The sequence below is a fragment of the Notechis scutatus genome, chromosome 1, assembly GCF_049901735.1.
Source record: "Notechis scutatus isolate UNSWTSFEM ecotype Mainland chromosome 1, rNotScu1.2, whole genome shotgun sequence".
Taxonomy (NCBI): domain Eukaryota; kingdom Metazoa; phylum Chordata; class Lepidosauria; order Squamata; family Elapidae; genus Notechis; species Notechis scutatus.
This window is the reverse complement of record NC_142009.1, coordinates 205987974-206004756: the sequence shown is the minus strand read 5'-3', so window position 1 is coordinate 206004756 and position 16783 is coordinate 205987974. Positions and strand designations below refer to the sequence as shown.

At 34.2% G+C, this 16783-nt stretch overlaps 1 protein-coding gene across 2 annotated transcripts in view; it reads left to right on the top strand.

The window, feature by feature from the left end:
• Window positions 1-16783, top strand: part of ARHGAP15 (Rho GTPase activating protein 15) — a 466873-nt gene that overhangs the window by 56090 nt on the left and 394000 nt on the right. For both annotated transcript variants that reach the window (XM_087950078.1, XM_026673513.2), the window contains 3 exons: window positions 5385-5459; window positions 10397-10455; window positions 14403-14490. In XM_087950078.1, the coding sequence (XP_087806204.1) occupies window positions 5385-5459; window positions 10397-10455; window positions 14403-14490 (222 nt within the window). The remainder of the gene's footprint in view (window positions 1-5384; window positions 5460-10396; window positions 10456-14402; window positions 14491-16783) is intronic.

Below are 16783 nucleotides of genomic sequence, written 5' to 3'. Positions count from 1 at the left end.
TTTTATGATATACATTCCTGGTATCATAAGCATTTTGTGCAATAAATAGATTTTCTTCATAAATATAAATTACATTGTAGGCTAATTTCACTAATCTAGGAATCACAGTGTTTGTGTGTAGAAATGCAAGAGCAAACAGCTTGAGCAGTTTCTTCTATCTCTGTCATGCAAAAATCATCACTTGAAGTTGTGCATTTTGTATCTCCAGCACAGTTGGCTGCAGTTTCATTTTATCAAGCATTTTTCAAAGCATAAAGAGTCTTGTGCTCTACTTGTAGAGATGTTTTACTGATGCCACTAATGCAACTTGTAGAAGAAGAAGTCTGCTACTGTTTACATGTTCTATGCATATAAGTATTGATTGAACAGGGCTTTTATAGCAATTTATTGGTAAAATTTTCATGAAGCTGTTGGTAACTTTTTACCGAAGAATGTTACAAAATTTAGAAAGCGTGAACTTCAAAATAGAATTTAATTTTAGCTCATATCTGAGAAATTAAATAATTAGTCAACATGCAAATTATTTGGCTGACATTTGGTTGACAACGTAATGACATTTTCCCTGGTCTTTACTTTGTACCCAGTTTTTGACATGTTGTAGTAGAACTAATGCACACTTGCCACAAATACAATTAAATTAAATTTCAGCATACTCGTATTTCATGCTTAACTCTTTCCTGTTGGACTCAGAGGAACAATGGAACTGAACAAAACCTCATGCCGTGCAGCTTTAAATTTAAATATAATTTAAAGTTTTATTTATTTATTTTTTAAAAAAAGCAAAGTCTTCAATTTTTTTTGGCTTTATCATCCCCAACGCCTCCTCCTCTTCCTCCTCCTCCTCCTCCTCATATCATAGGTAAAACAATATTGATTAACTCCTAAAAATTATAGAATTGGGGTTTCCTTAATTATGGAGAGATGAAATAAAATTGTGCAGAATTTTGCTGTGATCTATGTAAGAATATAATTAAAGTGGAATTGTTTAAGTGAAAATATGCAGACCAGAATAGACAAGTAAATATTAGTTTCAGATCTTTAGATTTTATGATATTGAACAATGTGGGGAAAAAGATAAATAGAGTATTCCATTTAAAAGGATAGAGTATCCTTTTAAGTATCCAATCTCTCTCTCTCTCTCTCTCTCTCTCTCTCTCTTCATCCATCCCTCCGTCTATTGTATCAATTTACTTTCAATTTATACAGGTGCATCCACCTTCATTCAATATCAACCCAAAATTGAATGAAAGGTCTGAAACCTTACAACCACATCAACAAATCATTCTTATTTACTCTGCATGCTAATAAAAGAAAAGCATGACACTTTTGAAAAGAAAATTGCAAAATACAGAAAATTTGGTTTGACATTTTTTGTTCCCCAGAGGAGGGACTGCTGCTAACAAAAGTATTTCTTACAAAAGCTTGATTGCTTAAGACACAAAATATTAAGACAGAAAACACTTTAGGACACAGCCATGTCACCAGCTGTTACTCATTCCTAATGAAATTGTTAAGTAATATTTCTATAAGTAGGTCAGTGAAACTTTTGAATCTCAGAAAGTGTTTCATTTGGGGTTTCTTTCCTCCCTTGGTAATGTAGAATTAAAATAGGGTAATTAAATGTGTGAAAAATCAATATCTATCTATCTATCTATCTATCTATCTATCTATCTATCTATCTATCTATCTATATCATCCAGGGGTGGGATTCAAAATTTGTAACAACCGGTTCTGTGGGCATGGCTTAGGTGGTGGGCGTGGCTTGGTGGTCATGTGACTAGGTGGACATGGCTTGGTGGTCATGTTATTGGCTGACTCAATATCACTCACATTGAGGCAATGAGGCACGTACCTCCTCACGTGGCCTCTCATGACTGTGGGGATGCTGCAACAGTCATAAGTGTGAAAAATGGTCAAAAGTTACTTTTTTCAGTGCCATTGTAACTTTGAATGGTCACTCCACACAAGCAAAGTACCAGCAAAAGAGGGGAAAATAATTCCAGAGAGGTTCCTGAGACAGGAAGTCTAGTCCTGCCAAGAATGTAATAAGGGTTAATGGAGAGGCAGTTTCTGTAAGCAACACCAGAATGTTTCCTTCCTGCCTTCCTTAAAGGATTAGGCCAGTAATTTCTTCTAACAACTGGTTCTCCGAACTGCTTAGAATGTTAACAACCGGTTCTAGCGAATAGGTGCAAACTGATAGAATCCCACCCCTGCTTTCATCTATCAATCATCTACAGTATCATTCTCTCTTTTTGTCTCTCTCTCCACTATATATCTACATTATCTCTCCCCCCCCATCCATCCATCCAGAGGTGGTATTCAGCAGGTTCTGACCAGTTCTGGAGAACCAGTAGCAGAAATTTTGAGTAGTTCGGAGAACCAGCAAATACCACCTCTGACTGGAGATTTTACAGTATCCTTCCCCTGCCATGCCCACCAAGCCACGCCCACAGAACCAATAGTAAAAAATTTTGAATCCCAGCACTCCATCCATCCACCCATCCATCCATCCATCCATCTCTAATTTAGAGAGCCATCATGCTTCATGTACCGTAAGCAGGGTACCTTACCTTAAAGCATATTTCCATTGGTTTTTCTCTTCTCTCCAATGCTGTCAAAACTGTTTAAATATTAAATACTGATATTTTTTAATAAAGAAATTGTTAATGGTTATATTATGCTTATGGTTATATTATTCAATTATAATTGAAAATTCATGAAAATTTAAAAAGAAAAACGTGAAGAAAAATATTAAATAAGAAGGAAACAAAATAAGTAATTTCCCCCCTTGTCCAGCATGTACAAACAACTTTATCACCTCTCTTAAAATATAACAATCTCTTCATCCCATATCTCACTTCATTCTGTATAAATTTTTTTTTAAAATCTTCCATCCTAATTCAAAGTCCATTAGGGGTTACTAGAAAGAACAAATTGACTAACATAAGCTTGATCTAATAAACCTACTTGAATTCCTTCCTTTTACATTTATATCTCTTTTTTCTATCATTAAAAAATCCCCAAACCTCATCATTCAAATGTTCTCCAATAAAAGTTACCAGATATTACAACATAACCAAATTAATTTTAATCAGATAAATTTAAAATACAGCAAATTAACTCATTCCCATATAATTGTTGTCTGTAAACAAAATCTTTAAACATCATCATTCACTCCTGATCAATAAAAATCCCATTAATTTTTTTCCAGTAGTCATAACCTATCTATTTTAACCTTGCTCAAATAAACCAACTGTATATTCCTTCTCCTTTTTTCCAACATTCTTAATCTTTACCCCCTTCAAACAATGTCCAAACATTTTAGATTTTACCCCATTTTCTTTCTTTATTTTCTTTCTTTCTTTTATTTATTTATTCATTTTTGTCAATTGCTTACAAAATAATAGGTATAAGTAAAAACATAGTTATGAATACATGGATACATATAAGAAAAATAAAAAATAAAAATAAAAGAAACAATAGGACAGGGACAGTAGGCACGTTGGTGTGCTTACGCACGCCCCCTACAGACCTCTTAGGAAAAGGTTGAGGTCAATAGTAGACAGTCTAAGGTTAAAGTTTTTGGAGTTTGGGGAAGAAACCACAGAGTCAGGCAGAGTATTCCGGACATTTACCACTCTGTTGCTGAAGTCGTATTTCCTGCAATCAAGTTTGTTGCAATTAACCTTGAGTTTGTATCTATTGTATCTATGGTTGAAGCTGAAGTATTCATTGACAGGTAGGACATTGCAATGTATGATTTTATACACTATACTTAGATTGGACTGAAGGCAGCGTAGTTCTAGGTTTTCTAGGTCTAGAATTTCGAGTCTGGTGGCATAAGGAGTAGAGGAGTGGAGAACTCTTCTTGGGAAATATTTCTGGACTTTCTCAATTGTGTTAATATCAGATATGTAATGTGGGTTCCAGACTGATGAGCTGTATTTGAGTATTGATCTAGCAAATGATGCTTCCCTAAAGATTACTGGCAACATTAACAAATCCCTTTTTGCTTCAGGGATTCTAATAATAATAATAATAATAATAATAATAATAATAATAATAATAATAATAATAATAATAATAATAATAATAATAATAATAATAATATCGGACAAAACTATCGATCACATACTGAGCTGTTGCAAGACAATTGCTCAGACTGACTACAAACAACGTCACAACACAGTTGCTCAGAGGGTCCACTGGAACTTGTGCCACAACTACCATCTGCCTGTAGCAAAGAACTGGTGGGATCATAAGCCTGAAAAAGTGGTCAAAAATGAGCATGCAAAACTACTGTGCAACTTCCAAATACAGACTGACGTAGTTTTGGAACACAATACCCTGGATATCATGATTGTGGAGAAGAAAAAAGTGTGGATCGTTGACATTGCCATACCTGGTGACAGCAGAATCGACAAGAAACAACTTGAAAAAGTCGCCACATATCAGGACTTGATAATTGAACTGCAGAGACTCTGGCATAAACCAGTGCAGGTGGTTCCAGTGATGCTCAGCACACTGGGTGCTATGCCTAAAGACCTAGGCAAACACTTAAAAACAATTGGCACTGACAAAATCACCATTGGTCAGCTGCAGAAGGCCACCTTACTGCTCGCATAATCCACCGATACATCACGCAGTCCTAAACACTTGGGAAGTGTTCGACTAGTGATTTGTGATACGAAACCCAGCATGGTTATCTCGTCTGCTGTGTATACTGTCATTTTTGTGTCAAATAATAATATCGTCTCCAGAAGTCCCCAGTATGGATAATTTTAAAAGGATGTATTCATGTTTTTCAAAAAGAAAAGGTGCAAAAATTTAGAACCCATTGTGGACCTTTATTTTCACTAAATGTGTAATCCAAATTTCTCCCTATTCTCACATACCTTAGCCAATGTGGGTTTTCTCTCTCACCACTTCAATTACCTTGTCGTTTAAAAGGAATCTGCCATAAGCAGGCAAGAAGGTAGGGAAGAAGTAATTTGAAAGATCCTAACTGAATTGGTTAATGAATTCAGTACTTAGACATAGCAACACAATAGTCCAACTAATAATAGCCAGGCCATACGCCAACTCTTCTTGACACTGTTATTTCACACACAGATCTAAATTCACACACAAGTCTAAATGTGAATTGATCTGATAATGGTATGAACTTTAAAAAAAAAAGACTTTGAAGACACAAGACTTTTAAATATCTTGTGTAAGGGTAAAATGTTGCAATGAAAGCATATAAATTTTATTTACCTGAAAACTGCCACTAGTACAGTTCAAAGGGAATGTGCTCAGTTGAGTTATTTTCAATTCATCTTTGTATGTTAAATGTTGTTTGAATTGAGTGTATTCTGACTTTTAAATAAATATATTTCCAGCTATCTCGTCATAGAAGGAATCATTCCCAACATAGTATACCACATCTTGACTGCCTTGTCCCATTGGAAAAACAGGTAAGCAGTTGTATTATAGTATTTACAATGTATTGTGCATTTTATTCTTTAGCTTTTATTAATAAAAACAGAACATGTGTTTGAAAGATGAATACATGTGGATGAAGATTCCTTATTATCGTAACAGGATAAAAGGAAACTAAAGTCCTGAGTAAGATTAGCCAATGATACACAGTTTAAATTATCCATTCAGTTAAGATAACTAAAAATAATATTTCAGCATCCTTAGTAAATATTTATTTGAGTAATACTGCTTTCCCAAAAACATTAATAGTGTACAATAGAGGCATGAACTTATCTTTGTGTTATCCTTGCTACTTCAGGTGTACAGATAAATCTGGTCTACATAAGATTTTTTTTTTAAAAAAAAAATTGAAAACGATTTTGGAAGATGTCATTTATTGGTAAAATTTGGGGGATAAGGAATTGAATTCTCTTTGCTGCTGTTCTACATGTACTTCATGACTGTGGAGCCACAATTAAATGGACATCTAGGCTATTTTTATGGTTATTGCCATCAAAAGTTAGTTACTATGAGCAGTATAGTTACTTACTGTTAGCAACTAACAATATTACTACTAGTAGTACATTTTGAACTAATAATTTCCCCCCCAGCAGATCTTATATTTCTGGGGTAAGTACCAGGAAAATGATCAATTGGAAGAATGGTCAGTTTAAGACAAGTATGAAGCAGACCAAGTAAGCAAATTGCAACTGCTGAAGTTAATAATAAGACATGCCCAGTTTTAGCCCAATAGCCACACAGTACATAGGTTTATCTCTGACAATAACTTCCTCAGATATTGTTGCAAATGTGTTTTGCAGTTAGCAAATACCATACAATGTTTTTTTAAAAAAATGTCTACGAAACTTGTATGCTGCCAAACTCCCAATTTATGCATGTATACTGCTCTTTCATTACTATAGAGAAAGGTTGAAAATTGGAGCCTATAATAGTTTTCAGTTACGCTTTCTATTGCCATGTTTGCATACTTAAAAGTATAAAACTGCTCATGATCTTTCAGTATACCTATGTCTAAGAAAAATATGTTGCATGCAAATCCTTCCCATATTAATGTTGCCTGACTCCAGCAGGAATAATGAATTAATTAGGTCCAATAAAGAATATTTGTAGCTCAGGTTTGGAATGAGGGGTCCTTGGCGCTCTCTGAGCTTGCACATATTAACGTTGCACAGCATCACTAGCACTGATGATGTTACCTAGTCTGGGTATTGAAATGACGGCAAGAAAACAAACAAACTCAGTGATTAGATCATTTGTAATACCAACATAATTCCTTTATCCAGACCTTACTAGAATAAGATACAGCCAAATTCAGTTATAATAGAATGCAATGAAGAAAAATGAAAATCAGAATCGTAACATTCAAAGGGATTTTTGAGGTCAACCACAGCAGGAATCTTCATATCATCCAAATGTCTAAATTTTACTTTAAAACCTCCAAGTCATGAAACACCACAATTAGACACTGTTCCTTTCTTATATTATTCCAACCATCAGGAAATTCGTCCTTAGTTTGATTTCTGGGATGAAAAATGGAGAATTGAAGAGAGATCTGCTGAAAGTTGAGCCAACAATTGCAGTAAAACAAAGAGCTATTGAGTAGACTGACTTCTTGCAATCTCTCTCCAGACAAGGAGAGGATGTAGGATTGTCCAGAAATGTTCCAGTCAGCCGCTTCTCATGAAGGGGCAGCAATACAGTGTTCTCTATTGGGTTTAAAGAGCCATCTTGCTTAAACTGTGGACAATACCTGTGACTATATTTATGAACAGTGAATAATTATAAGAGTGTCTGCCATTATAGATAGATTGGGTACAAAGAAATGAAAAGGAAAATGTTTTACTAGACAAGACTAAACCAGATCTGAAAGTAGACTTAAAAATGACAGGCAAGAAGAATGAAACTGATGTTAATAATGAAAAGGGATATACAAATAACAATCCAAAATAATTATCAGGATAACTTTTCTATCTTGGTTTTACAAAAGAGACTTGTTGAAGTTTTGAAGAATCTTGCGAGAAGGGATTTGAAGGGATGAAAGATCAAGATTATTAAAAGTATAAGAAAGGAATATAAAACTGGTTTATTTAATAAAGATTTATATAGATGATACAGAGAGAGAGAGAGAGAGAGAGAGAGAGAGAGAGAGAGAGAGAGAGAGAGAGAGAGAGAGAGAGATATTTTAAGAGAAAATAACTTATGAAATTGTTTATACTTGTGATGAAGGGGAAGGAATTTTTAAATATATTTAATATTATCTTTTGTCTCTTTTTCTTTTGTCTTTTCTGCACTTTTATTTTTTCTTTCATTTTTAATGTGTATTGGTTTTTATCTTTTAATTGTAATGTTCAGCAATATTACTTTTTTTTTTTTTTAAATGTCCTTATTTCCTTATTTCAAGTTTGTATTTCAGCCCATAAATTGTCCACCCACTAGTTCTTTTTTCTGGTGTGCTATGGTAAATTAATCCACATATGTACATCATTCCTTTGTATTGAATCTGCAATTATTTTTAGATGAATGAGGTTACACTCTCCATGGAATTAGTAACCCTATATAATTAGAGTGCCCATCACCCAGAGAATTATAACCATGCTTAACTGAATAAGGTCTTACCCTCATTGCCAACTTCCCCCATTAATACAAAGAAGTCAGGATAAAAAGATGGAGTATAACATAAATTCCCATCTTTCTTCTATATGTTCCATTACCTGTAAAGTGAAATGAGATCCTGGCTAAATATCTATCATCATTGCATTCGTGTATTAATTTGTGAAGGAAATCTTTGTCAATGGGAGTGTTTCTTTATTCCAGGAAGAAATTATTATTCCCCAGCTTAATTAACTATGAGTTCTAGATCACATTCCTGAAATAAATCAACATATCTCTATTATTTCTAAAGTCATTTTCACGTGCATTTCATAATTTTTCTTGCCACTATTAAAACATATGCGCAGTAGATTCAAATAGATACACTGCAGTAACTCTAAAGAGATAAACACATGCTAGCTAATCTTTTATATGTATAGATAAATTGAGAAACTAAATTGGGTCCTTGAACTTTCTGTCTTCTTTCTCTATTAATTTCTCTCCGTCTCTTCCTCAACTTTTTCTTCACTGGAAAGGTACAGAAAGGGCAGCACTGAAAAAAACACACACAAACAAATGATGGATATTTATTGAGGCAGAAGAGATAGCAAGTGCTGTAAGGCCATTTCATGTTCAGTAATCTCATGTCATCCATCTGTGAAATGGCTGAAAAGATAACTTGAATTATCTTGGAGGGACTGTGATGAAACTATTTTAACAGATGGTTCCCAGCACAGCAGACATACGTCTAATGTGGTCAGGTTCAGATGTACTAATCTTAATTTCTGAACCCTGCTCTTATGCCCTAAGACCAAGGGGAAAGATATAATAAAGGCAAGAAGGAATCCTAATGTCTACTTTTTGCCACTATTAAATTTGCATCAATATAGTATTGCAATTTCTGGTTATTTCCAGTTTCTGTTGAATAAGCTGACCACCACAATTTTGTGCGTTCCAAGATTCCCATGTTGTATTTTACATTTTGGCCAAGGCCCGTCCTTACTAAGTTTGATGGCAACATTAGTCCAATATATGGAGCTCACTAGGTTAGAAAATTTAGACTAAATTAAATAGGCTAGGAATAACAAAGAAAACTCAGCTTGGATGAATAGAAGTTTGCTCCAACTCAAATTTTAGCTAGAGGAAAATAATTTCTTTGTCAATATCCTGAAATGTAACTATATAAGATAACAAACGAGAAGATGAATAGATCACATTTTTATTGCAAACATGATGCTACAGGGTGAAGAGAATATAGAATAGAATATTCTTTATATTAATTATATTACTTAATATGAACTAATTTATGGGAACTTAATTGAAAGTCGTATAATCTCAGTATGCAACAGTACAGATATAGAAGCAAGGGTGATACAATGTTTTTATTTTAAAACAATGACCCTGGGAAGTTTGAATGGCATAAATGTTAGTACCCTGAACAAGGGTTTTAAAATTCTCAGAGGCTCATGAAGAATATGCATTATGTAGCATATGTGTTGCCCAACATGTTTCAAAGTATCAGCTGTTCATATGCTTTTGTGTTTACATTTAAAACTCGTTAATAAAAACAAACAATATTATAAATGAATCTTTTAGAGCCCATTGCTTGAATATTTGAATTTTAAAGTGTCTATTAAGCTAAGAGACATATTTTATTCTTAAAGATAGTCTATGAAGTTATCCAACAATATACCATTCAGCCAATGTGTATTCTTTGATGTTGATGATGTTACGTACATAACATACATATGTTACATATACACATGACATGTATAGATCATTGAGCTCAGTCATTATTAGACCTGAATCAAGCTCTGACCATAGGGAGATACAGATTCTACAATTGTATGTTAGACAATTTTTAGACTTTGATCTGCTGTGATCAGATTCCTTCTTAGCTATTGTTTTCAGTCCTGGCTGCCATGTTTTAAGAAAGATTCAGAGAAATTAAAACTGGATTAGAGAAGGGAAAGGAAAGTACTAGAAATCAAGCTTTATGAAGAGAAATAGAAGAAGATGAGCAGTGTGATGTCCCTTTTCAAATACCTGAGAAGATATTGCATAAGGAAGAAGATCTTCAACTGTACTTTCTTGTTCTAGACACAGATTAATAGATTTAAGTTAGAAGAAAATCTGTTTTGACACTTAGGGGAAAAAAATGCTAACCTTAAGAGCAGTTTGACAATGGAACCGATTGTCCAGACAGATGGTATGGTTCCCATTCACTCAATGCATTCAGGTGGAAGCTAAACAGGCATTATGCCATCAGAAATAACAGTATAGTGGAATGAATAAACATTGTGCATTGATTTCTTTATTACAGATAATCAAAGAAGGCTATCTCCTAAAGGCTAAAATTGCAGATGAAGGCAAGAAGCTAAGGTAGGTGGCATTAAATAATTCTAAAATAATCAGAAGTGTAAAGCAGTATGTTATTTTACTTGGGATTCAGAGAACAGGCAATCATCAAGATTGGTCTGCAGATCAAGTTCATTTCCCCCAATAATTTTCTTCAAAAGTTCAAAGAGATGTAAATTATGCCTCCACTTCCCCCAAAACTCTTCAAACATCAGATCTTCCATAATTTCATTATCAAGTTGTTGTTTTGAATGCAAAGAAGAAATAAGAACTTTAACTGATTGTATGGATGATGGAAATCTGTTTGTTAATTTGAGTCTTGCTCTACAGTCTTAAATTTTAATTTTATCCATCATTATTCCATAGGGAAAAAAATTGAAGTATAAGTTGGGAATAATGTCCCTAGAAAGCAGAAATCGAGAACATGTTGAAGCTCTTTATAATTTGTGGTGTTGGCGGGAGGGGGGACTTCATTAGGAAGAGAGAAGTTGTCTGTCTGCCGTTCTTGTTCTCCACTTCAGGGCTAAGAACATAAAACTCTCTGAATCCTAATTTGAGGGGAGGAGAAATGGTTGCTTATCCAACCAGAGCGGGAAATATTGTCTGCATATGGTGATATTTGAATGTGGAAAATGCATCAGGAAATTTCGGGACTAGAGTAATAGATATTAGAGCAACTGAAATTTCAACTTTTTTTATTTCTGGCTTCTCATATCTGTATTTCCTGATAGCAATCTTGACATCCACGGTCAATTCAGATACTCATTGGCTGAGATAATATCAACTCATGGATGTATCAACTCAGTTTTAACCAGAGGGTGAAACCCTGCTCTTTTTCTAAGGAACATTAGGTGAAAAGTCTTTTAAGTCAACTGCTGATTGTAAGTTAAATAGTGTTATAAGAAAACTAATAGTAGTGATAACTAATGTCACCAAACAGATGGGCCTGTCCACTTACCTCAGTTGCTTTTAATTAGTGCTATCCTAATATGGATTGTCCAATTATGAGGGTCTCTGGTCTTCTTGTATTTTTTCAAAGGGCTGTTATCATATTTATCTTTTATTTATATAGGTTGTAGTTTTATCCCATTCTTCAGCCAAAAGAAACCCAGGGTGGAGCTTATAACCAATACTTTGTTTTCCATGCAGTTTGCTGCAAGATGCAGAGAAAACCACCACAATATATATATCATAGTTGAGCAAAGAATTAAGCACAAGTTACCAATTCAGCCCCACTAAGGATCCAAATGTACCACAATATAATCAAAAGACATTTATGTTATGTTTTTAAATATACATGTTGTGGTTTAAGTTTACTGTATGTTTACACCTATGAAGACAAAAATTAGAGCTCTAAAATGTAGGAAAAAATGTTTTCCCCCTTCAATTATTACTTCCTGTTATTAAGGTGAAATTCAGGAAAGTTGGAAGTGCCAACTTTCTTCAGATAAACTTAGAATTGTTGGATTAAACTTCAAAAATCTGTCTCTTTAAGGATATAGAACAATATAAACCACATTGATCTTATAATGTGCTGCCATCAGGTGTCCATTTGCTAGAATGCAAATATAATGACCAAAGGAAGGCTGCTCTGGAAAGTCATTGATTTCAATTTTAAAAAGTAGCTCAAACTCTGAAGCTGTATCTCATGCAGCTGTGAGGTCAATGTTTTATCATTTTATGTAACTATTTTATGGTTCAGGTGGGCTTAATCTGATTGCTGCAGGATTATTATTATTTTTGCATCATTTTTCTGTTGCTTTCTGAATGATGTCTCCTAATGTTTTGATAGTTAGGTTTCTAACCAAATTCTAACATTGATTGTTGTTCTCTTTCTCTCTGTCTCATATCATTTGCTGCCAGTTGAATGGCTGCTGTCATTCATCCACCTGCACATGTGTAAAACTGCTTTGGCTGAACTGTTTTCTCTTGATGGAGAAAATGATAATTATATTTACTTGTATTTTTATATTATATTTATATTTCGGTGCATCTTACAGAGTGCTCCAGGCCTGCAGTTAATTTTAATATAATGTTATGTCTTGACGATGCAGTCACTTTATCTCTGACCGGTGGGTCTAAGGCAGATTATGCAAGAGAAAGCAAAGAAAACTGAACGTTAAGTTACATGAAAACTAAAGTGTTTAATAAGAGACACAGTAATTATAAGCATAATTAGAAAATAAATAATATTTGGAAATCGTCATCCAATCTTCCCTAAGTTGGAAAAACCAAATAAAAATGGTCATAATTTGACCCTTAAGGCTGTCTAATGGAATACTTTGTTTTCCTGTGTGCCTAGGCAATTATTATTTTCTACAATTATAAACTTGTGTAAGAGCAAAATATTGAGTCTTTTGCTGAATGGCACACTGGTCTCTGCATAACAGATCTGAAAACCGTGTAAGAAACCTGGATTAAATACACAAGTGGATGAATATGCAACTGGACATCCACTTTTCTGGAATGATATAGGGTCTCTTGCTTGAGTAGGGGGTTGGACTAGAAGACCTCCACTCCTGTTATTCTGTTAAGTGCTATTCTTCTGCATCCTTTGAGTTATATGTCAAATTTTCTGCTTCCTTTATAGAGGCATGTTTGAAAATTTGGCAGATATTGGCTAAAACTAAAGTGCATGGGTAGCTCTGTTCATCTGTTCCCCCACCCCACTTCTTGTCATCATCAAATTTATTTTCTCCTTGGGAAAAAAAAGCATAGAGAATATTTCAATAATTGTTGCTTTTCAGACTCAATTCAATATGGGAAAGTCTCTGGAGTTCAAGCAAGTGCGTGTGATTTACCAAAACACGGCACTGTAACTCTCCGCTATGGTAAGGACAATATATGAAGAAAATCTTTTCTCGTAGTCAGTTCTTTCAAATATTGTTTTGCACACAAGGGCGTTTTCATTTGCTAGGCTTTAATGCCATGCCATTTATGGTTCAATGTCCCTTTACAAACTGACTGTGTTCTCTTTGTAGTAATCAGATAAATTTGGAGTCCTCCAAATAAATTAATTAACAGAATAACAGAGTTGGAAGGGACCTTGGAGGTCTTCTAATCCAACTCTCTGTTCAAGCAGGAAACCCTATTCAGGCAAAAAAGTTATCCAATCTCTTAAAAACCTCCAGTAATGGAGTACCAAGAACTTTTGAAGGCAAGCCATTCTACTGATTAATTGTTCTCACTGTCAGGAAATTTTTCCCTTATTTGTAGGTTGGTTCTCTCCTTTTTTAAAAAAACAGCAAACATAAACAAACATTAAACATACAACATTGAGTAAAATCTTCTTTCCATTATACAGTGCCTCGGCTGGTATATATCTCTTGTGCACAATATCAACAGTCATTCTATCCTCTTTTAAGTTACAGTTCCAATCATATATAGCTACTGTCCATTTAATATCATATTATCAAGGTTCTCTCCTTGATTAGTTTCCACCCATTGCTTCTTGTCCTGCCCTCAGGTGCTTTGGAGAATAGCTTGACTCCCTCTTCTTTGTGGCAGCCCCTTAAATATTGGAACACTGCTATCATGTCACTCTAGTCCTTCTTCTCATTAAACTAGACATTCCCAATTCCAGAAACTGGGAACTCTTCATGTTTTTGCTTCCAGTCCTCTTTGTTGCTCTTCTCTGTACTCTTCCTAGAGTCCCAACATAATTTTTATATTGTGGAGAAATTGGAAGCAATATTCCTCACGTTTTGCTGCATTGACTCATGCATTAATCTTGGCACCCTTTCCCTCTTCTTCCTTTTCCTTCTCTTTTTCTTCCTTCTCTTTCCTTCTAATCCTTATCAGCTTCTCCCGTGTATATTTTTTGCCCTCAACTTATTTAATAAATATATGTGTCTGCTACTTCTCTGAGTCATAAACATTTTGGAATGCTAATCTACAAAATGCAGTTATGATCCTCACAACAAAATCATGTGTCTAATTGATGCCCTTTTAAAAAATATATTACATTTAAGGAAAAACTGGACTTCTTCTCGGATTGTTCTCACTGGACGGAAAATAGAATTCTATAAGGAATCCAAACAGCCAGCTGTGCCCAATCTGGTAAGCAGTTATCTTTCTCATGTCTCCTCTTTTCCGAAGTGCTTTTGAAAAAAAGTTTGGCATGATGAAAAAAAAATGCAGAGTTGCTAAGCCTCAGATTTCTGAGAGCAGATGTAAGAAAATGGCTCAATAAACTTTTAATCAGATGAGAGAGGAAGGGAAATAGAACTCAGCATATCTTTTATTAAGAGGTGCTTTTTGAGAATAATTGCAAAGTGAGACGGATGGTGAGTGGCTCTCTCGTAATGCGGAGGTAATGCTTTAAATTAAGGTGCCAGTTATAAATGCTTTATTCTTATTTATGAAATGATCTCTAAATGCAACTACTTCCTCAAATAATGTATTATAAAGTGTGTTATAAAATGCATTAGTAATAAATGCTTAACAGATGATGCGATGAGAATCTGTTGCAAAGAATATTATAAGATGTAAATTGTATTAAACCCTGTGTTTGCATCTTTAATACATGAATTTAAGTTGCTATTGAGCTTGCTATAAAGTGGCTTGCATATCATAAATAATAATAAAGTAGTTATAAATTGCACCTTAATACAGGGTGTTACCAAAGAGCAAAACAGTGTAACTTAGCAAAGTGATTTTTATCTTCATATAAACGTGACATTTTCTGTTTCTGCCTAACATTTTCTGAATGTGCCTTATGATTCTATCTAATAGACTTAATGCATCTCTAAGCAGAATTCACTGTGCTTCATTTTTTTCATGTACCTCAAGGAGAGGCTGCTGATTATTCCTTTGCAGAAACATTGTGGAAATAACCATGGCCTATTTCCTTTCCAGGCTAGAATGAATGTCTTTTTCTCTGGATTCCAAAAAGAACAATCCAAAAACATTCCAAAAATAAAGTATAATTAGCTATTAGCAGCTAGAAATGGAAGGCAGAAAAATGAGAGGGGGAAAGAAGAGAAAAGAAGAAAAATATGGGGGGAAAGGAAGAGAAGGAAGCTATTAGAATGTTTTAAAATGTTTTTCTTTTATTTTTTCACCTTTTTAATCTTTTTATAGCCATCATATGGTTTAATTTCACTTCTAATGTAATGTTTATTTTAAAAACGAGTTGGTATTCACTTTCTTTTTGTTTGTTTTAACTTTTCTGTTGTTTATTTATTAAAATGTGAATAAGAACAGCAATCCAGAAATGTATTTAACTATAGCTACAACAAGGAAATAGAGGTTAAATGGTTATAATTGTAAACAACATCAGTAACAAAATATGGATTAATTGGAAATGATTTTGAATGTGATACTCAAGGATCCACAAATTATTTTTTGGCTTCTTTCTTTCTTTCTTTCTTTCTTTCTTTCTTTCTTTCTTTCTTTCTTTCTTTCTTTCTTTCTTTCTTTCTTTCTAGGAATCAGGGTTGAATCATCAATTTTATCTGTGGAAATTTCAAAAGCATTCAGGAAATAAGGAGCAAGAAGCATGCATTAATTTGACCTTTACTTTGGCAAATCAAAACAAACAAAAAACATCTTTACCAGGAAAAATTAGCAATTTTGCTCCTGAATTTCTGTGTGCCACTTTGGAATATTCTCAGGACCACAAAGTCTATGGTCTTGTTACCTAAAGTAATATGATAGATTGGTTCCATTCTTCCCACCTCCAACTTCTCTGATGAACCACTGCAAATTAGACTTCATTATGTGATATCATAAAGCCAATTGAGAGATAAGGTACAAGTAGTCCTTGATTTACAATCAAGGGTGGTGGGGAATCAAGTCTCATTTACAATTGGGATTGGAATCTCTATCATTAAGCAAGATGGTTGTCAATGGAGTTGCATCCAATTTTACAACATTTTTGCTGTGGTCATTACATTAATCACATGATTGTTAAGTGACCCTGGCTTCCCCCACTGACTTTACTGGTCAGAAGTCAGCTAGAAAAGTTGCAAATGTGATCGCAGGACACTGCAAACATCATGAATACATGCCAATTTGCAAGTTCCTGAATTTTGATCATGGGGCCATGGGACTGCTGAGATGCTTGTAAGCATGAGCACTGATTGTAAGTCATATTTTTCAACATCTTTGTAACTTCAGTCATTGCATGAATGGTTGTAACTTGAGGACTACCATGTCATTCTTACCCCAGAATTGGTATTATCCTCATTGTAAATCATCCCTCTTTGGTATTTTCAACATATGCACTGGAAAATCCACCATAAAATATTTTATAAAAACGACTTACTTTTCAGCAGGATCAGAGAATCAGGTCATGTAGTTGAAAATGATTAACCAAATACATTTACAAACTATATAATATATTTGTGAT